This window comes from Miniopterus schreibersii (assembly GCF_964146895.1).
Source record: "Miniopterus schreibersii genome assembly, chromosome: 2".
Lineage (NCBI taxonomy): Eukaryota > Metazoa > Chordata > Mammalia > Chiroptera > Miniopteridae > Miniopterus > Miniopterus schreibersii.
In genome coordinates, this window is record NC_138102.1 from 102,749,811 (window position 1) to 102,776,347 (window position 26,537).

The window sequence follows — 26,537 nt, forward strand, 5'->3', positions numbered from 1 at the left end:
TAAAAGTGAACCCATGACGAGTGCCCACGCCAATACTAAACAGTGTTACTCTTGTGACAGATAACCATCCATATGCTCCCCATCTATTCAGAGGGGGCGTTATTTTGAGTATTGCTTTCTGCACATCTGCCTATGAGAACGGAAGTTTGTAGCCATGATTACAGCAGTGGATCTAAAATCATGGAAACTAATTCAATCATTTTAAGGTAGGGAAGGTGCCAGCTGAAAGAGTCCCAATATCTAACAGTAATCCCTCATTTTGTCTTAACTCTCTTATGTAGATGTCTATTTTTTATTATTCGATTTTACATTAATATTATATTTGTTTTTATTTTACAGTTGCTATTGTTTGAAATAAAGCTCCCCATTTCCCAAAGCATATATAATCTCTCCCACTTTTAAACCCCCATAACACTTTTTTCACCCTTCCTGTGGTATTCGCCAAATTGTTTGTCTTTTATTTGCTCTCTCAATAGATTATAAATTCCTATAGGAAGTCATATTTGCATCTTCCATAACACCTGTAATGCCTGGATTGTGGTACACAGGAAACATTGTTGAATTAGTGGGTTTACTTTGAAGATATCCATATACAGATGATGATCATGATGCCATTTTATGAAAAATTCTCATAAATTTCCTTGTAGAAAATAGTGAGTTCACCACTGGTTTAACTGAAGTTGTTTTACCAAATACATTAAATTACCTAGTACTTTAAGTACACTGACTGGTTAGGTGGGCCTAGATGTGAATCCTGCTTTGCCATTTATTAGCAATGTGTCTTTGGACCCTCAGTTCCTTTCTTTGCAAAATGGAGATAGATATAAAACGCCCTAGCTTACACTAAGTGCACAACAAAGGTAAGCTTTCATTAATGAGATGTTATATATTTCTGTGCAGTGACATAAGTTGGGTGATCCTCTAGCAGGAGTGTTCCCTTTGCATTAAGGATAATGTTTTTTCCTATATATGGATTTAGAATAGATCCTTTCTGAAAAATACATTTTGTGTTCCTTGAGGGATGTGTTTTGTTTTTTTGTGTGTCCAGGTATTTATGCATAGATCTTGAGAAGCCAAACCACCACACTGGAGGAAAAGTTGTGAAGATGCATGGAACTGGGCTTGGCTCTGCACTGTGTGCCCCTACCCCATCACGCATCTTCTGCACCACCTGCATGTGATATTCCCAAACCCTGAAGGTCCTAGACTTCTTTTAATGTACTTTTGACTACTGTTTTGACTTAATCCACTCTGTGGATGAAGGTGAGAATTCTCTGTGAAGAAACTGAGTTTTTTAAAAATAAAAATTGTATAGATTTAAGACATACAACATAATGGCTCTTTTTTGGTTATTTATTTATTTATTTATTTATTTATTTATTTATTTCTCTATTCTATTGACAGTATTACAGATATCCCCCATCCACCACCACCTTTTTGCCCCCTTCCACCCAGCCCCGACCCACCCCAGGCCTTTACCACTTTATTGTCTGTGTCCATGATGCATATAACTTCTTTTGTTAATCTCTTACCACCCTCCATCCCCCTTCCCTCTTCCCTCTGAGATATGTCATTCAGTTCCATGTATCCATGTCTCTGGATCTATTTTGTTCATCAGTTTATTTTGTTCATTATATTCCACATATAAGTGAATCATATGATATTTGTCTTTTTCTAACTGGCTTATTTTGCTTAGCATAATAATCTTCAGGTCCATCTATGCTGTCGCAAAGGGTAAGACTTCCTTTGTTTTTACAGCTGCATAGTATTCTGTGATGTAAATGTCCCACAGCTTTTTTATCCACTCATCTACTGATGGGCTCTTGGGCTGTTTCCAGCTCTTAGCATTGTAAATAATGCTGCTATGAACATAGGGGTACATGTATTCTTTCTGGTTGGTGTTTCAGAATTCTTAGGATATATTCCCAGAAGTGGGATCACTGAGTCAAAAGTCAGTTCCATTTTTAATTTTTCCAGTTTTCCACAGTGGCTGTACCAGTCTGCATTCCCACCAGCAGTGTACTAGGGCTCCCTTTTCCCCACATCCTCACCAGCACTTGTTTGTTGACTTATTGATGGTAGCCATTCTGGCAGGTGTGGGGTGATAGCTCATTATAGTTTTAATTTGCATCTCTCTAATGAGTACTGATGTTGACCATTTTTTCATGTGTCTATTGGCCATCTGTATCTCCTCTTCGGAGAAGTGTCTATTCAGGTCCTTTGCCCATTTTTTAATTGGATTGTTTGTCTTATTGGTGCTGAGTTGTGTAAGTTCTTTATATATTTTGGAAATTAATCCCTTATCAGATGTATCGGCAAATATGTTCTCCCATACAGTGGGTTCCCTTTTTGTTGATGGTTTCTTTTGCTGTGCAGAAGTTTTTTTAGTTTGATGTAGTCCCATTTGTTTACTTTTGTTTGTTTCCCTTGCCGTAGGAGATGTATCAGGGAAAATACTGCTGCATAATATGTCTGAGATTTTATTGCCTATGTTTTCTTCTAGGATTTTTATGGTTTCATGACTTACATTTAAGTCTTTTTCCATTTTGAGTTTATTCTTGTATATGGTGTAACTTGGTGGTCTAGTATCTTTTTTTTTTTTCTTCTGCATGTACCTGTCCAATTTTCCTAACAACATTTATTGAAGAGATTGTCTTTACTCCATTTTATGCTTTTGCTTCCTTTGTCAAATATTAATTGACCATAATGGTGTGGGTTGATTTCTGGGTTCTCTGTTCTGTTCCATTGATCTATATGCCTGCTCTTATGCCAGTAGCAGGCTGTTTTGGTTACAATGGATTTGTAATATAGTTTGATATCCCTCCAACTTCGTTCTTTCTCAAGATTACTGAGGCTATTTGTGGTCTATTTTGATTCCACATAAACTTGGAATATTTGTTCTAGATCTGTGAAATATGCCATTGGTATTTTAATAGGGATTGTGACATTTTAATGATGTTAATTCTTCCAATTCATTCCACTTGTTTGTATCTTCCTCTGTTTCTTTTTTCAATGTCCTATAGTTTTCTAAATACAGTCTTTTACCTCCTCTGTTAAGTTTATTCCTAGGTACCTTATTTTTTGTTGCAGTGATAAATGGGATTGTTATTTTAGTTTTTCTTTCTGAGAGTTAATTATTGGTATATAAAAATGCCATCAATTTCTGAATGTTAATTTTACAACATGATGTTTTGATATACATATACATAGTGAAATGATTCTTATAGTCAAACTAACTAGCAGTGTTCTTACTGTCAGTAATCCTGGGGCAGGAAAAGGAGCCAGCCTTGGATCAGGAAAGAGAAAAGCCTGCTTTCCTTTCTGAAGTTAGGGTGAAAGTTAGGGATCTGGCCTCCAGGTTGGGGAAATATGGTATTATAAGTTAAGCTGGCCCCTTAACACAGCACAGGATGGGGAGCTAAGGAAGAGATAGTCACTAGGGCGACTTACAGGGGAGATTAGCTAATGTGTTAGGAGCAGTAATACCTAATATCCAGTTTTAGGTTTTTCTTTTCTATTTGGTAATGTCCTTCTGTTGTCCCCAAGCTATCAACTGAGTCTAATCTGTGGAGGCTGTATCCATGCTTCTGTGGGGAAAGGAAAGAGCAGCAGCCCTAGAGATTCAATCATGAAAGGTAAGAAGTGGCCTGTGGAGCTAAAACAATGAGCTAGGAAAGACTCATGAAACATGTTAGTATTCCAAAAACTTGAGGAATGTAACCTGTTTTTAGAATGGACTTCCCATAGATCAAAGGATGAAGGTTGAGACTTGGTATTTGAATGAATTGAACATATCAGGGACATGAACATTTCATTTCAGTTTGATTTTCAACCTCAGATCATACTGATATCACATATCTCTTTGCTCCATGATGACCACCAGTGACATTATAGAGTCTATGACCTTCATTGGTCCATGTTCCAAACAATGCACACACAGTTTTCATGCGTCTTTTTGTAAAATGTGGTTTTAGTTACGTTCTAAATTTAACATCTCCAGTCTTAATGTGCTCCCAAAACACCAGCCCCACATTTCAGCTGCTACCTTGTCAGACTAAGAGGGTAGTCTACTGTCATGTCAAACTGAAAATTTCTGAAGCTGAACATGCCATGCTGGGCAATTTCTGCAAATAGCAATGCCAGTAGACAGACATTCTGTTGTTTTGTGACAACCCCACAAGTTCAGGTCTTCATTAGCTGCTCATTGTCCTTCACATTCATAGCCAAATATGCCTCTGTCTACCCTGTTCTTAAGAGCTGGATGCTTCCTCATACCATGTCTGACCTTTGCATTCCTACCTATCCTCTAAGTGCCTAACTTAGCCATGAAGCCTTTCCTGGTTCTTAAAACCGAATATAACCTTTCTTTACCATGAACTCCTACTCTATCCCTGGCACCATTGTACTTCATTTGTAACTTACATAAAAACATCCCATTACCTTGTATTTTAGTCATTTATTTTATGCACTTAAAAAAAACCTATCCTTTAATAAAAGCCTTAATAACTGGGTCTCTGACTTATTCAACTCTGTGTCTCCTACAGTGCCCAATACATAGTTTGCATAATTATATTTAATTAGAATGTGTTTAACCAAGTTAATTTCTATAAAGGTTGAAATGGACCTTAATAATAATAAAGGAGGAGGCAGTCATTTTTAAACATTTAACATCTTGCCTCTGAATGTGTACTTTTTGTAGCATGCAGAAGAATTTAGTGCTTCCTGATATAGTAATGCAAAAGCCCAAGCGGGTCCTCTCAGAGTTGACCACATTTGTCTCTACAACTTTTAACTCAGTGTTCTCAGTATCAAAGTGTGCTTTAAATGAGAAGTACCTACCTTCCCATTCTAAGGTGGAATGTTCATTATCTTTATCATCAAAAGCACATATTAAGCATCTACATCTGAGTGCAGCATTAGACACACGAAAGAACAATTTAGATCAATCAACACTCTAGCCTTTTAAATTTTTCAAAGAAAATATTGATGCAAAAAATTTCTCAACTAACTCTATAAGCATCCAGAATATAATTTAGACATTAGAAACAACCAGAACCAAAAAGGCTTCTAAAAATAACTATTTCTTTTCCCTTTCATCATGTGAGCATCATTTGTTCTTATAGACTCATTTCCTCCACATGACTGGAAACATGGCCACTAGCAGTTGCTGAACATGAAATCAAACCATGCCTGGTCATTAAAGGAGAACTAACTCTGTTTCTCAATTCTAGCTCTAAAAATGTCAAGAAGGGCTCTGGTCCAGCTAGGTCAGAGTCCCATCCTGGACCAGCGCAGTGTGGTCACAGAAGCAGGGTGAGAGGAGAGAGCAACTTCATTCGGAGGGATGAGAAAGATAGGGGTAGGGAGCTCTCAGGAGAAGTGCAAGTACTGTGAAGGAGAGAAAACAAGGCAGTGTGATGGAAAGTGGGACAGGGAAGGGATTGCTTTAGGTTGGGTGGGTGGCCAAGGACTCTCTGAGGTGATGATGCTTAAATTGAGACCTGAATGATGAGGAGCAAAACCTGCTAAGGTTGGGGAACAGAGTAGTCCAGGTGGGTCAGATGGACTATAAGTGCAAAGGCCTTAAGCTGGGAACCAAGGAGCAGAAAGAAGGCTTGTGTGATAGGAATGTCCTGAGTAAGAGAGGAAGTTGAGTGTCATGAAGACAAGGAGGTAGACAGGAGAAGATTATATGGGCCCTTTTAGACCATAGTAAGAGGCTTGGATTTCATTTTTAGGACAATAAAATGCTACTGAAAAGTTGTGAGGAGGGGAGTGACCAGATATGATTTATGCTTTAAAAAGAATATCCTGGCTGCAGTGTTAAGAATGGATTGTATGCAGCCCTAGCTGGTTTGGCTCAGTGGTTAGAGTGTTGGCCCACAGACTGAAGGGTCCCAGGTTTGATTCCGGCCAAGGGCACGTACCTCAGTAGCAGACTTGATCCTCGGGCCCAGTCGGGGCACGTGTGAGAGGCAACCAATTGATGTGTCTTTTTCACATCAATGTTTCTCTCTCTCTCCCTTCCACTCTCTTTAAAAAGCAATGGAAAAAATATCCTCAGGTGAAGATTAAAAAAAGAATGGATTCTATGAGGCAAGATTGAGAATAGATGATGATAGATAAATAGATGATAGATAGATAGATAGATAGATAGATAGATAGATAGATAGATAGATGATAGATAGATAGATGATGATGATAGATAGATGATAGATAGAGAGATGATAGATGATAGATAGCTAGATAGATAGATGATGATAGATAGATAGATAGATAGATGATGATGATAGATGATAGAGAGATAGAGAGATGATAGATAGATAGATAGATAGATAGATAGATAGATAGATAGATAGATAGATAATAGATAGATAATAGATACACATACATACATACATACATACATACATTTGGTCTTGCTGATAGTTGGATGAGAAGTGAAGAAAAGTTAGGAGTCAAGAGGACTCCTGAAGATGTTGCCACTTATTGAGATGGGGAAGACTTTGAGAGGACCAAGTTTAGGAGAAAAAAGTAAGAGGTCCATTTTGGACATGCCAAACATGAGATGTCTCAGATATCTAAGTGAGCATAACTAGTAGGCATGTGGATATGGGAGTCTAGAGCTCAAAAGAAAGGTCATAAAGATTACAGTGTTTAATTTATCACAGTGTTTCTTGACCTCTTTCAAAACTATTACCCTCCCTGCAACCAGGGATCATTTTTAGACCTTTCGATCCTAGTTGTCCACTCCTATGAAATGTTAATACCCCAGATCTACCGGATATTTGTTTATGTCCTGTGGCATTTTGGGGGGGTGCCACAAGCCACTGTAATACCTAAGAATTTTTTAGCCCCTTCAGAACCAATTTTTCACCCCTTGTGGGTGATATCACTCCATTGAGAACACGTGATTCATCAACATACAGGTCATTTTTGACACTAAAAGGAGTTTTGGTGATGAGGTGGGGGTTGAAACCAGTCTGCATTAGATTGAAGGGTAAGTGTGAGTTCAGGAAATGGAACAATGAGTATTAGATTCATTTACACAGAAGGTTAAGAGAGCTGACTCTGTAGCCCTGCAGCCTGGCTCCTGTGCCTGCAATGGGGCAAGCTGCTCTACTTTCCTGTGCCTCCTTTTCCTCCCCTGTAAAATCGGAATAGAAGGAGTAACTATCTCATAGGGCTGTAGTGATGGTTAAGGGCATTAATAATAGAGGTATATGTAAAGTTTTTAGAATTGTGCCTAGCATGTGGTAAGTGTTCTGTACATGTCAGCTATTATCCGCATTCATGATGTTAGCTGTGAAGGAGAAATGAAGGGTAGGGCTTATGGTATCAGGGCTTTCGCTGGAAGTGAACATGGGATTGAAGGAAACTTTATTATTCAGAAGAGACTGGAGATATTTCATTGCTGATTAGATGGAACCAGTTGCAAGGGAGATATTAAGGGTAACATGTAGTTGTGTACCTCCAAAATAGCAAGAGAGAATGGCCGGAGCAGAGGTGGAAAGCCTGTGCTTGAACATCTCTTCTGTGGTTAACAGGTGGGAAGGAGAAAAGGCTAAGAATCGCCATAAATATCTGTTGCTGCCACACAGTCTGCTCAAAAATGCAGGAATAAAACAAGGATTTATTATCTCTCACAATTCCATAGGCTGGCTGGGCTTAACTGAGGGGCTCTGCTGGTCTCACCTGAAGTTACTCATGCGGCTGCAGGCAGATGCTAGACTGGAGCTGGAGGGTCTAACATGACCTTATTTCTATTTCCATAGCCTTGGTCCTGGCTCTTTCCTGGGCCTCTCTACATGGTCTTTCCCATTCAGCAGTCAAGCTCAAACTTACACCATGGGGGTGTGCTCTAAGGGGGTAAAGGTAAAACTTAAGGTCTCCTGGGGCCTGGACTCAACTTACACAATATCACTTCCACCACTTTCTGTTGGTTAAAGCAAGACACAAGAGCAGCAGCCCAGATTGAAAGAGTGGGCAAGCAGACTCCACCTCTAGATAGTAGGAAGTCTGAAATATTCTGGTCGTGTGTTTTAATCTACCTAAGTATAGACACATATGAATCTGTAGATTTGGTGAAAGTTGAAGCAGCGCCTTTTCAGATGGCTTTGGTTTTCTCTAGAAGGTAAAAGAAAAGTTCACCCGCTGTGATGAGAAGATGAGGTGGAAGGTAAAAAGCAATGACTGCATATCTAAAAAGACTGCAGTTTCTAACGATCTCTGGGCCAAATGGAAATGAGAGCTGGCAGGATATCATGGTAGGACTTGTAGCCAATGTAAAGGGCCCATTTGCAGGTGTGCCCATGCATTCATATCAATATTCATCTGCCCTATTGTGAGATTTTCATCACCAGCACTCATCAGCCCAGGTGGAGGCCAAGGCAAAGACAGATGTTGGATTCATCCAAGGTTAGGGCCTCACCGGGTGGGTATGATCACAATCAGATGAGGCAAGGGGTTGGGGGGTGGGGGAGGCCAGGATTATTGGCAGCAGAGTAGTGAAAATGACAGACCATGACATTTAAGCTGGTAAGGAAGAAAAGGAGAACAGGATTTCCTCTTTCATATCATAACACTAGCTCGAATTTTTTCAACTTAAATTTTTTGTGAGAAAATTTGAAAAATAAATACCTGTCCTCATTTCTTGCTTCCTTAATATCTGTGTATGGTAGCAAGACCTTTCCATCAAGTACATACTAAGTAAAACAGACAGCTGAAAAATAATATAAGGAACAGGTTAAAAATGATTTCTCCTTTTTGTAGCAAATAGATTTCCATTACTATGACTGATAAGGTCACCCCTAACTGGAAACCTCTCGCATCAGTTGTTGATGAATTCTGCTCTCATGGTCTATAACTATTAAAAATCTACCTCTTTAAATCGATACACAGCACTATATAATTTTGTCCTTTTTGCCTTTATTGGACATCTTTTTTCTTGCACAAGCATATTACTTTCTATTTTTCAGTTTAAAATGTTTTGCTACACCCTAGTATAGCAGGTAATCTATGTGAACACAGTTTAGTTTTGTGTTTACTTTTTCAAGGCTTAATATATTTCTCTGACTTCTTGTTCTAGTATGTTATACCTTCCAGTGAGCTGGACTCTGTTGCTCAGGCCCAGTCACCAGGAGAGTCAAGTCTTTGCTGGCTGGTTCCTGTACAAACATAGATCTCCTGTGAGCCACACAGCTCTCTTTCTGTTGCACGTAAACATGGTGAGGTCACCTCTACAACCACCTGACACTTGATACCCAAGGCTATTTGTTTCCATGCAACTTCATGCCCAGAACCTCTGGAATTTTTTTCTCCCTTAGTAGCCCTTCTCCCCTACCAGCCAAGGTCAAGTTCCTTTCTGCTCTGAAACCCTACATCCTGTTTAAGTTTGAAAATGTTGTTTTATTTACATCATTCCTCTGCTCAAAAATCTTCAAGGACCTGGTGTGGCTTTTCACTGCCTACAGCATAAAGTTCAAACTGCTTTATCTAATATTCCAGGCTCTGTATTTACTTTAACCTGACATGAAAATACTTTAAGGCAGCTCGCAATAGAAACATTAGAATTAAATTGAAATACCTAGCTCCACATAGCTAAGTTTTCCACAATCTGAGCTCTTCTGAATGTCTAATATCCTAACCAGTTTCTCATAAGCTGCTTCCTATCCAATAAAACAGTGGTTCTCAACCTTCGGTGTCCATTGGAAATATCTGGGACTCACCCCAGCAATTCTGATGTAATTGATCTGGGCTACAGCTGGGCACTGGGATTTTTAAAGCTCCCTGGTGATTCTAATGAGCATTCAAGGTAGAGAACCACTACATTAGAGCAAGTTTATTGATTCTCCCTAAAACATTCATCATTCCACTCCTTTTCCCATCGACACTTCCTTTCTTCTTTACATATCTAAATCCTACCCAGTCTTGGAGATCCAATTCAGGTACTTCTGGGATCTTTCCTGATCACCCAGTGCAGATATACTCCCGTAGTAATGCCTTGTTTACATTTATTTGGCACTTAGCATATACTTCTTTTACCTCTGTGTGTTTGTCCTGTCTCTTCAACAGGATTCTAAGGTGTAGGACAGGGACTGTTTTAAAAAATTTTTTACGTTTTTTAATTTTTATTTGGAAAAGTTAATTTCCCTAAGCTAGTCTTCTGAAAAATTTGACCAGTCCGTTAAGTTCACCCAGTGTTGTCCTGTACTCCCTCTTTGGTGAATTGCACTGTGACTGGTTTATTCTTTTGAAAATTTTTTTATTTTTTTCCAGTTACAGTTTATATTCAATGTTATTTTTTATAGCTCTTTTTAGCCTCAGAACCTAACACAGTGCTTTTCGCACTATGTATTATTGTGTGTTTTATGGGAGATGGTGATGGTGGTGGTGATGATGATGATGATGATGATGTAGCGAGCAGATGCCCAGTCAGTGCACCGACCCCTACCCCTTCAGATTTCTTTACCTGTTTGTGGGACTACCACCCTTAGGCTACCAGAACCCCCTTTCACATACAAAGCTGAAGTACTACCTGGGAATTAAGCCACCCTCAACTTAACTTAATGACTGTGGGTACAAGTATCAATTCTCCTGCTCTTATGGCCTCTGATTGGGACAGCACTGGGGTGACCCACACTGTCTCCTATGTCCCCTCTGAATTTAGGTCAAATTGGATATTGTACCCTTACTTGGGCTTTTTCCCTTTCCTCCCACTCCTTTACTGGTTTTTCCTGGGAGCACTTCCTAAATAAATCATTTTCACATGACTCCTCGTCTAAGGCTCTTACTTTGAGGGGATGGGGAAGAGCCAACCTAAGACACATAATAATAATGTGGCAATAGGAATAACAATAATCAATATTATTTATTGAATATTTTCTATGTGCAAGGTATTAACTCATTTAATTCTCAGAATTAGGTAGGTACTGCACTTATATCCTTATTTTACAGGTTAGGAAACTGAAGCACATACAGATTAAGTAATTTGCTCAAGGCCACACAGATAGCAAAAGAAGAAACTGAAAAAAGTAAAAGGATAAACCTACAGGGCAAAAACAGTAGGGATCAAATAAAATAAAAATAAATTGATTTCAACCAAATTACCACTTAAGCTCTGTGGGCTAGTTAGAAACTAAACCAACACATAAACTTTTTTTCATGAAATGAGTTCTGATAAGCAATTTACAAACTTTCAAACACAATCAATTTGTAGATTAGAAACTCTGTTTCTAAGTGACTGTCAGAAAATGCTCCTTTTTCTGTTCCCCTCCCTCCTCCTCATTTCTGCCCACAATACTTTCTTTACATGTGATCCCAGGAAGTCAAACCCCAATGTGGATGATTCAGAATTGAGATCCACTGTGGCTTAAATGTGTATTTTGGGACTAGCCCGGGAACCCCCATGCGTGCTCTCTCCCTGGAACACACATTCTAAGTATAAACAGTGCGTGCTGAAGTTAGTTTCTGGTACTTCCAGTTTGATGTTCTTGTCTCCTGTTCTCCCCAGTCCAGCTGGTTTTTGCAGTCCCTTCCAGATGTAACATCTTTCGTATTTAAAAGACTTTTCACATGGAAGTCATTTCCTCTTACCTGCCTTCTGCTCCATCCCCGCTCTGTTCTCCATATGACAATATTTACTGAGCTCCTACTGGGTGCTGCGCCCTCAGGCTGCTCGGAGAACAGTTGGTGTAGTGTCTGGAACATGGCATCAGTATTTGCTGCCTTTTCCACCGACATTGACCTTCATATGGACTTGCCGTCCCTGTTCTGATGTCTCTTCTAGTAAAATAGCAAATTATCAGAAGGAGGTGGGGCTGCAATATAAAGGCAGCGAAGAGGAATATGCTTGGCACTCAGGAGCTCACCGTAGGCGTTTCTCAGTATTTCCACGCCTCACTGGAACTATAAACTGGCAAATACAGCAACTACAGCCTGGTAAGAATGTGATCATCAGGGCCTCAAACCCCTCCGTGATGACGGCCTGGGTCAATCCATCAGTCAAGCCACCTACAGCAGCAGAAGTGATAGCTCAAGTAGAGGGGAATCCAGAAAGTGTGGTGGAGGAGGGAGATAATGAATATCAGTTACCACCTTGGGACCAGCTGTAGCAGTGGGGACTGTAATTCGTCCCATTACCCTCCTCTTATGAAATTTCCCAGAAGTTTTGACTAATACAAATTCTGGAGAAACTGTGCTTGGATGGAGTAACTTAATGTGAAAAGTAAATGGTCTAAGAAAAGGGTGAACCATAGTGAATTCTGTTGGTGGCCTGCCCAAACCCACTTTCTAAGCTAGCACATCTCTACTCCAGCTGCTGTGAGTGTTAAATAACAATTCCAGATGCCACCTTCTCTAGAGAATTGTCCTTGGCCAAAACAGGAGCCATCTCACTAATGAGGCTCTGCTGCTTTCCTGGCCCTGAAGATCTTGTCCAATGGCATAGGGGTACAAAAAACTTCCTTTTTGGTTAACATTTGCTGGTGAATTATGTGGGATCAGCTGAGGCTCATTCTTGTTTCTTTGTCTTCCTAGCCAGTTCTGCTTCCTTCACTCCCTTTCTCCTGAGAGCACTCCCCTAATAAATCAAGAATCCTTGCCTCAGGCTCTATTTCTGGAGAACTTGACCCAATACAGTCTTTGCCTAATTGGATAGGTGAGATTGATGAGAATAGTGTTGGGTATTTTGGATTTTTTTGCTCAAGCTCCATTCTCCTCTTCTTCTAGTGTGTCATCTTGTATAAAGTCTGGAAAACTAAAAGTGATGTTACCCAGACTTCCTTGCAATCACAGTTGTGGATGCAAATTATATTCTTCCAGTTAAATGTATTCATCAAAATGTGGGAAACTGAACCAAAGCAGAGGCCATATTTCTACCCACAACATCAGAGGTGGTGCTTCTCTTCTCAAATTGGTCCCATATGAATGTGGGAGTCAGTCTGAGGCTCAACTTTAGCCCATTCCTTTACCCATTACACAGATTTTGTAGGTGCCCAATTACCTTTCTGATCTGAAAAGGTAGAGTGATTTTTGTATACTGCCTTGAACTGTGGCTGATCAAAGGACGATTCTTGAACTGCAAGAACCCCAGCAAAAGAGCCCAATTAAAAAGAGAGAATGATGTAAAGACATAAGAGAATCTCACAAACCTATTTGTTGGCAAAATAGCTGAGCCCTTGGGAAACAGAAGGCTCTTTGTTTCTTTTTTTAATTACTTATCTACTTGCCTTATAGCCTCCATCTGAGAGGTCTTAGCCTTTTAGTCTATATGACCCTTCAGTTCTTTTACTCACAGTTAACCGACAACGTCTCCATGACATAATTCCAAATTGCCAGGAAATCTGGAGCATGCATCTTGTTTTAAATAGCTGTGGCCAGAGAGGTGGGGTCACACGGTTAGAGCTGCTCCTTCTGAGCAGCGGGCAAGTTCTCCGAAAGGAAATGATGGACATCTCTAGAACACAGGTTTAGAAGGCTGAGTCCTCCATTTCCCTGGGCTCACACTTCTATCTGGAGGAATTTCTGGTAGAGTAAAACTCTAAACTATTGCTATAGGGAGTGTGTTAGTTTGCTAGGGCTGTCGTAACAAAATACCACATTTTAAAATTCTTAATTGTAAAATATCCTGGAGTTAAAAGATGCACACACACTAAAAAGGCCAGGTACCATTCCAGTAAATAGAGATTAATTAGAGCAGAGATTTTGGCAGGTCCTGAGACCTGGAAATACAGATATCCAGAATGATTCATCTCTCTGTCCCAATTATCATATCTAGTCTCCTAGTCACTTTTTCTTGGGCTACAAAAACTGAAGCAAGGTGTTGGATTTAAGTTACATATATTGCCCATCTACTCACAAAAATCTGCAGCTTCTCATCAGGTAAATCACTTCTTGACTGGATTTTGCATTTTTTTTACTCTTAGAATATATACATGTTTTTTTCAGTTTAATATTTAAAATGTATTTTGCACTTGATGGAATATTACACACTTTAAAATGCATTTCTGCTTGTGTTTTGGTTACATTATATGTGTGTTTTTTGACTTGTACTCACAATTTCTGAGGTGATCGCACTAACATACACTAATCTTGTTTGCAAAAAGTTTGCATTTTTCTCTGCTCATCCATGCAGTAGGCTGAGGAGAATATTGTGCCAGGTGTTGTGCTAAGTTCTGGGGACTATAAGTATGAATAAAACCATTTGTTCAAACTTAAGGAGTTTAGACTCTTGAATGGGGAGACTTATAAATTAACAGAAAATCATTGTAAGTACTTTCTCAGTGGCTGCCTGTTTCCATTGAAAAGGAGAGCAAGGACCTTTATTGTCTTATTCTCTGCTGCTATTACTAGCACCTAATAGATTAGGAGCACTCAGTAAGTATTTAGGTAAGTGAATGTGCTAAAATGGAGTTATACAGAGTGAGCTATGGTAGCTCCTAACGGGACATCTTCCTAGTTTTATGTGTGGAGATTTGGCTGGAGGGTGGGGTGAGGGAGTCATTTCAGAGGTATCATTTTAAAAATCCTTGAAAATGAGATATGAGCTGAAACCCCGGAGATAAAGGAAATTAGGTATATGTGGGGCTGGGCATTGCTTAGGAATTCCTCTGATTGTTGAACTTCAAGTAGTTCTGTAATGCCAAGAAGAGATCAGTCTGTAAGAGGTATACAGCAAAAATATCTGAAGGGCCTTGTAGACTGCAATATTTATTTATTTCCATTTTAGGATCTATAAGAATACGCTGATTTCTTATTTAGTTGTCCATCTACATCTACCACGCTGGTAGCACATCGATGCTAAAGACTACATCTGTCTGTTACCCAGGCGCTCAGCTTGAGTATCTCCTCATGCAATGAATGAATGAATGAATGAAATGAAGACTAACAGCAGGGTGAGCACTGTGCAATGATTAAGTCTTCTGGATGGTAGGATGTCGGGGATGGAGTCTATTACGAGGCTGGGCAGAGTCCTAGTCAAGGGCTTAACTAACGGCGAGTTTAGTAAGCGTCTCATCTCAGAAGCAATATCAGAGAAGTGAATGTGGGGGGTTTCAAAGTGTCTTCCGAGGGGGATGTTAAAAAACGCAAATAGAAGCACTCCAGAATTGATTAGGATTTGTCATTTCCAGGTCCTAATGAGCCAGAAGGGAAAGGGCCTGGTTGGTTAGCTACAGGATACCTGGACATTACGAGATAGGAACGGACTGCTGGTCGCACTCTGTGGCCAGGTAGAGCAAACAAGCGACACCCAAGCGCAGCGTAGGTGCTGGCACGTCCCATGAGCGGAAAGCAGGCCGTGTCCCTGGGCCTACGGGGCTGCCGTGAGCGCCGAGGGGCCGGGTACTTGGCGCTCGGGTACGGAGGCCACTGACGCCCCACGGCGGGCGTCAGCGCCCAGACCGCGGCGGGGAGGGCGGAACGCGGCAGGCGGGCCTCCCGGATCCCGCCGGACGCAGTTCTCAGAAGCACTCGCGAGCGTCTCCTCCCTCCGGAGGGGGTTAACCAGAGGGTGGGGAAGAACGGCTAGGGCTTGCTGTTCCCCCTCCACATCCTTCCTCCAGCTGAACGATTCCAAGCTGCAGCTTGGGCTTCCAGCTTCTCTTCAATAGATTAGAGGGCGCAGCGTCCTCCGGGGGGAAGCCTCTCCCGCCTCCGGGTCACAGCCTCGGGGACTGAAAGGTCAGCGGCCCGCCACGGATTTTTCTCCGGGCAGGAGCAGGACAACCCGGCTCCCGGCGAGGTGAGCTCGGGAGAACGCAGCGGGATCCACCACTACTTCCGGGAGACGCTGAGAAAGCAGGCCTGCCTTGAGGGCCCCCATCTCGTCTCCGATTGGTTCACGTCTCTCTGACGGAGCTCCCCTAGCTGGTGATTGGTTCAGAGGCACCGTCTGTCACCTGCTTCCCTGTGGGAATCCAGGTCGCTAGGGAAGCGTTACTTGAGGCTCGGTTGGGAAGAGGTTGGTTGGACTCTTGAGTCTAGTCTGTTGATTGTAGTGGGGACCGGACCCCGGCGCGAGCCTTGGTTGCAACGGTCAGAAAAGGAGCCAGTAGCCAGACGGAGGGCGGGGGTGGCAAGAAAGTGCAGGATTAGAAGTAAATTGGGGACACCTAACCCTGGCAACAACCGAATGGGAACGCGATTGGAAGGAAGGCCTTTGAGAGAGGAGTTGTGATCCCAGGAGCAGTGACAGTGTAGGAGGCAAGGCCTAGTCTCTGTGGAGAGAGAAAAGGCCTTGGGGGAGCTTTCCATGATCGAATTATTTGGGGATCTAATTTTCTAGGTGAGCGTCTAACAAAATTCACTGGAGATTTTGCTTTGACTTTGCAGCAGGGTTGGGGGACTGCCATAGGCTCCTAGCTTTCAAAGAGACAACTTATTGTATAATTTAACTCTTTTATTGCTTCAGATGGGCAGCTCTCAAAGCACAAAAACCACTGAAGGATGGATACCATTGCATATATTAAAAGCATGTTGAAAGGAAAATAAGGTATTCACTTTGATTTAATTGTGGTTAATTATACAAGAAAATTACCTTTGAGGAGAAGCTCTTAATGACATTTTGAATACTATTAGGGTAGCTTGATTTTTTAATAGGATTCAAATTCTTAAATTGTTAAATACAAAAATCATATTACTACTGTTCCTACCAAATATGCTCTTTACTAATGATTATCTAGTCCTGTTATTCTGAAAATAAATCTTGAGTCTTTAGTAATGTTAATTTGCAATTGATTGGATAGTGCTACTAGATCTTTCCTTTAAAAATGATGTAATAATCACTGTAAAAAATCCTTGAATTTGTAATTTAATGTTAGGATATGCACAGAATTGGTTTATTGCTTAATCATACAACAGTTTAGACTTGTAGTTTGCTTGTTAAACAGTAAGAGTCACAACAGTTGCTTCACTGGCAACCTAGTCATTAGATCATCCAGCTTCTATTAAGTCATGTGGTATATTACATACCAGAAATTATTAAGGGATAGTTTATTTCATCCACAGAGACACCCAAGTTAGCTCTTAAAGACTGACTTAGCATGATACCCTGGAAAATTCTGACCAAGGATTGGGGATGAGATCTGGGTATCTGTATTTCTTAAAATTTTTCTCAATTGAGTTTGATGTGCACTCCCAGTTGAGAACTGTTGCTTTAATGACTTACTAAATAGATGTGTTTAAGAAGTTCTAAAATATTTATGAAACAAAGAATTTCTTCATATCCTTATAGTTTAAAAGTAAGCTGCTCAGGAATGACATTTAAGTAGAATCCCAAAGATAGTGTTTGCCTTGGCAATATCAGCATGTTTCACTGGCACTCAGAAACCTCTGGGACTAGACTATTCCAGGTTTAGGGGTGAGGTTTGGGATAGGGAGACACAAAGTGCTCTGATGCACTTTAACAAACCTCAGAGCCATGACTAGGTATTTTTTCCTGTTAGATTTAAGGAGACATCAATTCTAAGTCTTTTCAATAGATGCAGTCAGCTAAATTATTTTTACCTCATCAAAAGTACAATTGGGTCCCGGTGGGGGTGGTGTAATATTACATTTATGAGCTTTATTTCGGGAAGAATACCCTTGCTGGAAATAAATGTAAATAATAGCCTCCCAATAGCTATTTGCTTATTAAATAAAGAATGTGTATGATTCATGCTTAAAATTTGTGTGCTAACATGAAGTACCCAGATATTTGAAATATTAATGAAAGCTTTTAGACCAACTTTACTGGAGAGTGAAAGGGTAAAAAATGAGATAATCACTTTGGTATTCAGGTATGAGAAATGTGTGGTGAAACCAAATCCAGTCTGACTTAAACAATAGCTTTAAACAAAGAAGTAGGTCCAATTGTGTTCTAGCTCCTAGAAACTGGTTTTCATTTTATATGTAAGTTTTTCACTGCAAGATTTGGCACATGAAGTCTTTGAATAGAGGACAGAATTTTAAAATGAAAAAAAAAAACTAAGTTAAAAACATGAAGCCATATGTGGTCCATGACTAATACCTTGAATTTTATATATATTGTTTGAACAGAAAGCCAGGAATCTCAGTATGAATCAGTCTAGATCTAGATCAGATGATGGTGGTGAAGAAACCTCATTTCAAGACCATGATCATCAAGAAAATGAGAGAAGATGGCAACAAGAGCGTCTCCACAGAGAGGAAGCTTATTATCAGTTTATTAATGAACTCAGTGATGAAGATTACCGACTAATGAGAGACCATAATCTTTTAGGCACCCCTGGTAAGAGATGGGTAAAAGAGGAGACACCTTTTTCATCATCATAAGGAAGAATTTAAAAATAAGTAGAGTTTTTCCCCCTACTTCCTTCCAAAATATAGTGTACTATTTCTGTGAATTTAAGAATTTTTTTTTAATCTTCACTCAAGGATATGCTTATTGATTTTAGAGAAAGGGGAGGGGAGGGAGAGAGAGAGAGAGAGAGAGAGAGAGAGGGAAACATCAATGTGAGAACATTGATTGTTTGCCTTCTGTACATGCCCCGACTGGAGATTGAACCTGCAACCTAGGTATGTGCTCTGACCAGGATCCGAACCCACAACCTTTCAGTATACAGGAGGATGCTCCAAACGACTGGGCCACACTGGCCAGGGCAAGAACTTTTTAATATAACAAAGTAGAGAATCACTGGCTTACTTGTGTATTTTATAAGTAGGTAAGAATATTATACATGGAGCACTGTTATAAAAATGCCAAACTAGCAGACAGGTTAATGTACATAATAGTGTCAAATATTTACACAGATGGCCCTATTTCTCTTAAGTAATATTTGTACAAATAAAATTATGGTAGTCGTGTGTCCATCCCCCTGCAGCCCTTGTTTATCCATGGTTTATTTTTCCAAGGTTTCAGTTACCCAAGGTAATAAATAAATGTCATGCCATTCTAAGTACCATGATGAAATCTTGCACCGCCCTGCCCTGGATGTAATCATCCCTTTGTCCATTGTATTACGCTGCATACATTACCCAGCCATTACTCACTTAGTAGCCATCTCTGTTACCAGATCAACTGTGGTGGTATTATAGTACTTGTGTTGAAGTAACCTTTATTTTACTTAGTAATGGCCCAAAGCCATTCACATAACTTAGTTACGGTATATTGTTATAATAGTTTTGTTTTATTATCATTGTTGTTAATCTTTTACTGTGCCTAATTATAAATTAAACTTTATCATAGGTATGTATGTATAGGAAAAAACATAGTATATATAGAGTTTGACACTATCCACAGTTTCAGGCATCCACTGGGGGTCTTGGAACATATCTCCCACAGATAAGGGGGGGGACTACTGTATTTAAAACCCAATGTAATTCATTTTAAATATTATAATTAATTTAACTGAATTAATAACTACCAAAAAGTTCAATGTGCTCTATAAAATTTTTACAAATTTATTTTATGTGAACTCATTGAAACTTGTATCTTTTTATATTGCATATTTATATAGTGTGTATTTGCACATTATATATTGATGACCCATATCATGAACTATTGAGGTAAAATTCAAGTAAATAAAGATTTGAAGTTTTCTCTAGAAATACTCCCTTCTTAATTGCTTTTTAACTCTGACAAAAATCCATGGAATTATAGCTTATGGTTTCCTAAGTGTATCAACAGAGCTCTTTATAAATTATTTAAATTAAATCTTAATTTTAATAAAATATTAAAACAACCAAAGTGATGTATATTTGCACCATTTAAATATTTTTAACTATTTTCAATTTATAGAACATGAAAACAATAGAATGTCTTTTACAGCTAAAGATTAGTCTTACCCTTCATGAGTTATAATAAAACTTAGTAATTTGAAAGTTTTTAATTTCAGTTAGCAATTTTTCATTGTTTTAGGAGAAATAACATCAGAAGAACTACAACAGCGGTTAGATGGAGTCAAGGAACAACTAGTATCTCAGCCTGACTTGAGAAATGGGACAAATATCAGAGGTAGTGTGGACTCCTTTCCATAATGAACATGTTTGATTAGAGCAATTGCAGAAATGAATTTACTGAATCTTGTACAATATGTTTGTTTTTAATGTTTTCCAGTTTTGATATGCTACTCAGATAGTATTTATGTGGTATATGCAAAACAGTATAATTAGGCAATATAGCACAGAGATGTATAATTAGGTAATGTGAGACACGCAGATGTCTTACACACACAGATTACCTTCAAGGAGCTCATATATGTGAAATAGTATACAATTAAGTTAATAACCAGCATAGTTCTTTTTAATCTTAGAATGAACTTCTTTCTTTAAAGTAATATAACTAAACCTAGCTTCTAAATTTATGCAGAGCAATACAGAAAGACTGAGTCGGGAAACCTGTTTTTCTTGTTTTGTTGTTTTTGTGCTTGCTTGAACAAACACTTAAGTCATAATATAAGAAGTTCTGATAAAAAATAAAGTGCTTGTGAAAAGAATTCAAACTAAAGTATATAAAGTTAAAAGTAAAGCCAACTTTAATGTCGATCTTACCAGTTCCCCTTCCTTCCCCAGAGGTATTTATTACTAGTAGTTTCATATGTAATGTAAGAGCATTATGTTAGTTAGGGCAAAGACTATTAATAATCAAAAAATGCAATGGCTCAATAAGAAAGAAGTTTTTTTGTCTTTCATGTTAACAGACAGGGAAGATAGGCAAACTTGGCTCTATAAATCCTCCTGGGACCCAGCCAGTCATCAGTTTCTACTTCTGTGCCATCCACATGTGACTATTTAAATTCAAGTGAAATAAAAAATCCAGTGCCTCAGTCATGTTAGCCACATTCAAGTGCTTAATAGTCACATGTGGCTAGTGGCTTTTGCATTGGACAAGATAGATAGATATAGGACCACTGCACTATGACACAAAGTTTTGCATGATCCAGGGTATTGTTTGAATGATCAAGCTAAGTCACAATCATATCTAGGTTCCAGCTGTCATGAAGGAGATGCAAGCACCAGCCTGAAAGTGAAATATATCACTTCCACTCCCATTCCATTGATGAGAACTTAGTCATATGGCCACACCTAACTGCCAGGCTGTCCACATGACCATTATGCTGCATTTACAATGGAAGAAAGGTAGGATAGATTTTTTTAGATAGTGAACTCTTGGACACACACCCTTATCACTACATTCTAGTAACTAAAGAAGGAAGTAGCATTTAGAATGATTAATGTTTACCTGCGTTTTACTAATGTCTTTTCCAAATTAAAATGGAAATTGGATATTAACCCTTGTTCTACTTTATGTTTAGATATGTAAATTATACTACCATATTGGTACAACTGGTAATACTGGTCCTTTGTTTTAATTGAAAATGTACTTACCATGTATAAAATAGCCTATATCTCTAGAATATGGCTAAGATTGGTGTTTCTTTTATGACACCAGCAGCTGATTAACAGCTTTAAGTCAACATTTATAGAAGCTTTTTATGAGAGATTGCAATAATGAAATGAAACCAAAGCAATCTCATTTAATAGCTGTTTTTGAGTAGAACAAACTTTAAGGTTAAAGTCTATATAGTTAATGTGCATTAGAATGCTTTTCATTCAGTTTTGCACTTTGTATGATCCACTGGTTAAATATGGAAAACTGAAGCTTGCCACAGTAACAGTATCAGATCAAAGAAGTGAATCAGGGACACATTTATTTCTAAATTGATTCATTCAACAATATTAATTGGTAGTCTGATTTGGACCAGATGCTGTTGTAGATGTTGGGGATTTACCAGTGAATAAAATAAGATAAAACCTTTAGTCTTCATGGAGCTTATGTTCTAAATGAACAGAAAGTGTATTTTGTTATATTTTGTATAATGGCTAACATTTATTGGGTGCTTCCTGTGTGCCATGTATTGTACTATTCATTTTATGTACAATAGCTTATTTTATCCTCATGATAATTCTGTGACATTTATACTGCTATCTCCAATTTACAGATAAGGATACAGCGATAGAGAACTTAACACCCTAAAGACAGATAATGTCGTTCTAACAGTGTATTCAGAAAGCCAGATTTCTTTAGCTCTACATTTTTGGCACGTCCTGAGAAATAGGATAAAATTCCCAGGGTTACAAAAATACCTAGTTGCAAAAATGTCAATTGAGTTATCTTTTCCAGAAGGATCCTACAAATTTAGGGTGAATTATATATAAATTTTCCACTGTATTTTATTGATATTGCCATATGAATAAAGCAATCTAGATGTATAATTTTGATATGGGGACATATTTCTCATTTGCCTTAATATTTGGCTATTAACAGGCATATAGAAAGCAAGAGTGAGGATTTCTTCACAGCTTAGCATAAATAGTATTTAAGGTTTTATAATACATAAGTATATTATAATATGCTTTAGCGTACAACCTTTCTTTTATACAATTTTCTTTGCCATTTTTTATTCAATAAAATGCACAGATGTTCTTTAATTTAATTTAATGAAAACTTTATTTTACAAGCTTTCAATAAAAATCTAAGCATAGATTTTAAGAATTGATCTTAAGTTGATTTGGTTTGCTTTCCAGACTCAGAAGTCCCTAGAGAAAGTTCAGATGAAGATTCTCTACTAGAATGGTTAAATACCTTTCGTCGCACAGGCAATGCAATTCGAAGTGGACAAAATGGGAACCAAACTTGGAGAGCTGTGAGTCGAACAAACCCAAATAGTGGAGAGTTTCGGTTTAGTCTGGAAATCCACATCAATCATGAGAATAGAGGATTTGAAACCCATGATGAAGATAATACGGGCATTCCACTGTCAGATATTGGCAGTGATCGTACTACAAGTAGACAGCAGAGATCAACTAGTCCTGTGGCTAGGCGAACAAGAAGCCAAACCTCAGTGAATTTCAGTGGTGGTAGTTCCAACATTCCAAGGACTAGACTTGGCTCAAGGGGGCAGAATTCAGCAGAAAGATCTTTCTCAGCATCAGTAAGATTAAGAAATGGAACTGGGGGAGCAGTTGGCATTCCTAGAACTAGTGCTCCACTTGGTAATTTCAGTAGTCACACAAACCAGTCAGGCGATAGTGAACTCAGGCAAAGGGAGGGGCAGCGATTTGGAGCAGCACATGTTTGGGAAAATGGGGCTAGAACTAATGTTACAGTGAGGAATACAAACCAAAGATTAGAGCCAATAAGATTACGGTCTACATTCAATAGTCGAAGCCGTTCACCAATTCAGAGACAAAGTGGCACTGGTTATCGTAATTCACAAAGGGAAGGTAGACCTTTACGACAAACCGTTAGAAGGTCTGTTAGGAGGAGAGGTATAACTCGTGTCTTTTTAGAACAAGATAGAGCACGTAGAGGTACAGCATATACCCCATTCTCTAACTCAAGACTTGTGTCAAGAATAACAGTAGAAGAAGGAGAAGAATCTAGCAGATCCTCAAGTGCCGCACGACATCCAACAATCACACTGGACCTTCAAGTGAGAAGGATTCGTCCTGGAGAGAACAGAGATCGGGATAGTATTGCAAACAGAACTCGATCTCGGGTAGGGCTAGCAGAAAATACAGTCACTATCGAAAGCAATAGCGGGGGCTTTCGCCGAACTATTTCTCGTTTAGAGCGGTCAGGTATTCGAACCTATGTTAGTACCATAACAGTTCCTCTTCGTAGGATATCTGAGAATGAGCTTGTTGAACCGTCCTCAGTGGCTCTTCGGTCAATTTTAAGGCAGATCATGACTGGATTTGGAGAATTGAGTTCTCTAATGGAGGCCGAATCCGAGTCAGAGATTCAGAGAAATGGTCAGCATTTACCAGGGATGCACTCAGAACTAAGTAACCTAGTGAATGACATCAGCCAGCACCATGAAGGTTCCTCTCAGGACAGGCGGGCCCAAGAAGGCAGCACTGAAATGGGTGGTGAAAATGAGACCACCCAGCCTCATACCCAAAACAGTAATAGTAGAAGTGGTAGGCAGTTGCGAAATTCAAATAACTTAGTGGAAACTGGAACATTACCTATTCTTCGCCTTGCTCACTTCTTTTTACTAAATGAAGGTGATGATGATGATCGCATACGTGGCTTAACCAAAGAGCAGATTGACAATCTTTCTACCCGGAACTATGAGCATAACAGTATTGACAGTGAACTAGGTAAAATCTGTAGTGTTTGTATCAGTGACTATGTAACTGGGAACAAGCTCAGGCAATTACCTTGCATGCATGAATTTCACATTCATTGTATTGACCGATGGCTCTCAGAGAATTGCACTTGTCCTGTCTGCCGGCAGCCTGTCTTAGGGTCCAGTATAGCACACAATGGATGAAGTATGGATTTATTCAAATATTGCATTTTAGTAGAGCTGAATATTCAAGCATTCTTTTGTTATTTGTGATCAACTAACCAGGATGAAGAGTAACAGATTATTATAGTTTAAACTATTTTTTCTGTGTTTTTTTAACTTGTTAAAGAGAGAACATTTATATAAAATTTAAAATGCAAATGTTAAATTATCCAAAAGTAATATTGCTAGAACCAAATAACCTTTAAAATGTTTTTATTTTGGTAATTTTGTCATGCTAAGCACTTTTGTATACACTACACTGCACAGTTCAGTGGGTTAAAAATCAATCTTCTTTTTCTTAATAGTAAACAAACTTTACTTGAAATTTCAAATTCCATAGTCTAAGTACTATGTCCAGACATTGGTGTCTAAATAAGCCTTTCATTACCTTTTTATTCTAAGGACAATATCTTTTCATGAAAGAATGTTTGGCTGAATGTTTGCTAAATGTATTTAAATTACTTGAAATGTTAAATTTAATATGCAGCATGCCATATGTGTATATATAACTATATAATTTTAAGGTTAAAATACTCAGTCTAAAAACTACCAGTGTGGTTGTTATTTAAGCTTTTCAACTAATACTGCATATGGCAAAATGTTTAATATTTACAAGATCATCTCTGGGAAGGAGTGGATTAAGATATTTAAAAATAGAGATAATTTAATGAAGCGTCTCTGACAATCTGACTTATTAGACAGCAAGCAATATATAATACTGAACGAGTCTTTATTCAGAAACGGAACATGGACACTTAAGAACATAGGTTATTTAACTTGAGTTCAGCCTTTTTGTGACTTTTTTGTAAGTGCAAACAATTCTTTGAATTATATTAAGTAAGGTGCATAATATGCATGGAGTCTCAGATTTAATTTTAGAGTATAAAGAATGTCTTTAAAGAATCAAATGCATAGATAATATGTTAAGTTCACTTGGAGGCCAAAAACTCCAAATAAAACAAACAAAATACCCTTAAGAGAATGTAGAATTTATATAAACACAAAGTATACCTTGAAGATCTATTTCTACCAATAAATAGTAAAACAAAGCTGTGTGTGAACTGTTCTATTGTTCCACTGTAGCTTATTCACTCAAAAAAAAAATTATTTCATACCTACTAGGTGCTATGGTGTTGCAGGTGTTGAGAAGTCAGCAGAGAACCAAAAGATAAAGTCCTTTCTTCACGGGAAAGACATATTTGCTCTTAAAAAGTAAAAATCAATTGACAATGAAATACTGTTTTGACTTTCATGTTTGTTTGTGAATATATGATATTGTTTTCCTGTGGTGAAGTACTGCTTGGGCAAAATCACAAGAACATGTACTTGAAGACTAGATTCTGTAAGATTTTGATATATCTCAAGATGCAGTTTTTCTTTATGATTAGTGATTATAAGGGGTGGGCAAAAGTAGGCTTACAGTTGTTACAAATAAATAACAAACAAAACAAGAATAAACTCTTGTTTCATGAACTCACAACTGTAAACCTACTTTTGCACACCCCTGTATTCAATTCAATTGGTAAGATGCCTGCACAGGAATTGTTAAGGAGTACATTTAATACCTGGAGTGAAAGGGTTTAGTAAAGGTCATGACTTTTTTTTGGAGTAAATGATTTATGTAGATCAGTTATGGGACATAGGACTGGGAAGTTTGATTTGAAAGCTTTAAATACCAGACTAAGGAATTTTTAGGTTACCTTACAGACTTTAGATGTCTCTTGGTGAATTTTAGTTCTGGATGGTAAGATCATATTTCATGTTTCAGGAAGACTGGTGTGGTACAGTGTTTACAACACAATAGACTGGAGAGAGATGGGAAGCAAAATAAAAAAAACAAAAACAGGAAAGGAACTATTGTGATAATTATTATCAGTTATCATTATCATCAGTTGTTATCTAACCTCGAGTGATGGCAGTAAAACTGGAAAAAGAAGGGTGTAAAAATATTGCAGGGGGGAGACATTTGGTTTCTAGATCAATATGAAAACGTAGGGGAGTCATATATTCACAGAGAATCACCTGAGTGAAGGAAGGTACAAGCTGTGCCACTTTAGACATTTATTTTAAACATAACCTTATTCATATATCTCACTCATTTCAGTTTACTGTTTGATAAGAGACTAAATCCAGCATTTATTGCTCATATGGAATATTCCTCAGGAAGCCTTACCTCCCCTGGCCTGATTAGTTAGGATAATGGAGAGGAGAGTGAAGGGG

General features: G+C 38.5%; 1 protein-coding gene across 5 annotated transcripts; it reads left to right on the plus strand.

Moving 5' to 3' along the window:
- Nucleotides 1-15,417: 15,417 nt before the first annotated feature.
- RNF6 (ring finger protein 6) lies at nt 15,418-26,135 on the plus strand. 5 transcript variants are annotated; one of them, XM_081128453.1, is made up of 6 exons: nt 15,498-15,742; nt 16,412-16,492; nt 18,037-18,247; nt 19,877-19,972; nt 20,943-21,096; nt 22,546-26,135. In XM_081128453.1, the coding sequence occupies exons 5-6, from the start codon at nt 21,033-21,035 to the stop codon at nt 24,297-24,299; spliced, it is 1,818 nt and encodes a 605-aa protein (XP_080984579.1). In that variant the 5' UTR covers nt 15,498-15,742; nt 16,412-16,492; nt 18,037-18,247; nt 19,877-19,972; nt 20,943-21,032; the 3' UTR covers nt 24,300-26,135. The 5 variants fall into 5 exon arrangements, with proteins under 5 accessions (XP_080984576.1, XP_080984579.1, XP_080984577.1 ...); XM_081128454.1 differs by lacking the exon at nt 15,498-15,742 and adding an exon at nt 15,943-16,285; XM_081128450.1 differs by lacking the exon at nt 20,943-21,096 and having other exon boundaries at nt 15,418-15,742.
- Nucleotides 26,136-26,537: the final 402 nt, after the last annotated feature.

Excerpts from the sequence above, each read along its gene's own strand:
- RNF6 (XM_081128450.1), top strand. The coding sequence starts at position 18,055 with ATGAATCAGTCTAGATCTAGATCAGATGATGGTGGTGAAGAAACCTCA. Across the intron at positions 18,248-19,876 it reads TAATCTTTTAGGCACCCCTG|GAGAAATAACATCAGAAGAA; the intron begins GTAAGAGATGGG and ends TCATTGTTTTAG. Across the intron at positions 19,973-22,545 it reads AAATGGGACAAATATCAGAG|ACTCAGAAGTCCCTAGAGAA; the intron begins GTAGTGTGGACT and ends TTTGCTTTCCAG.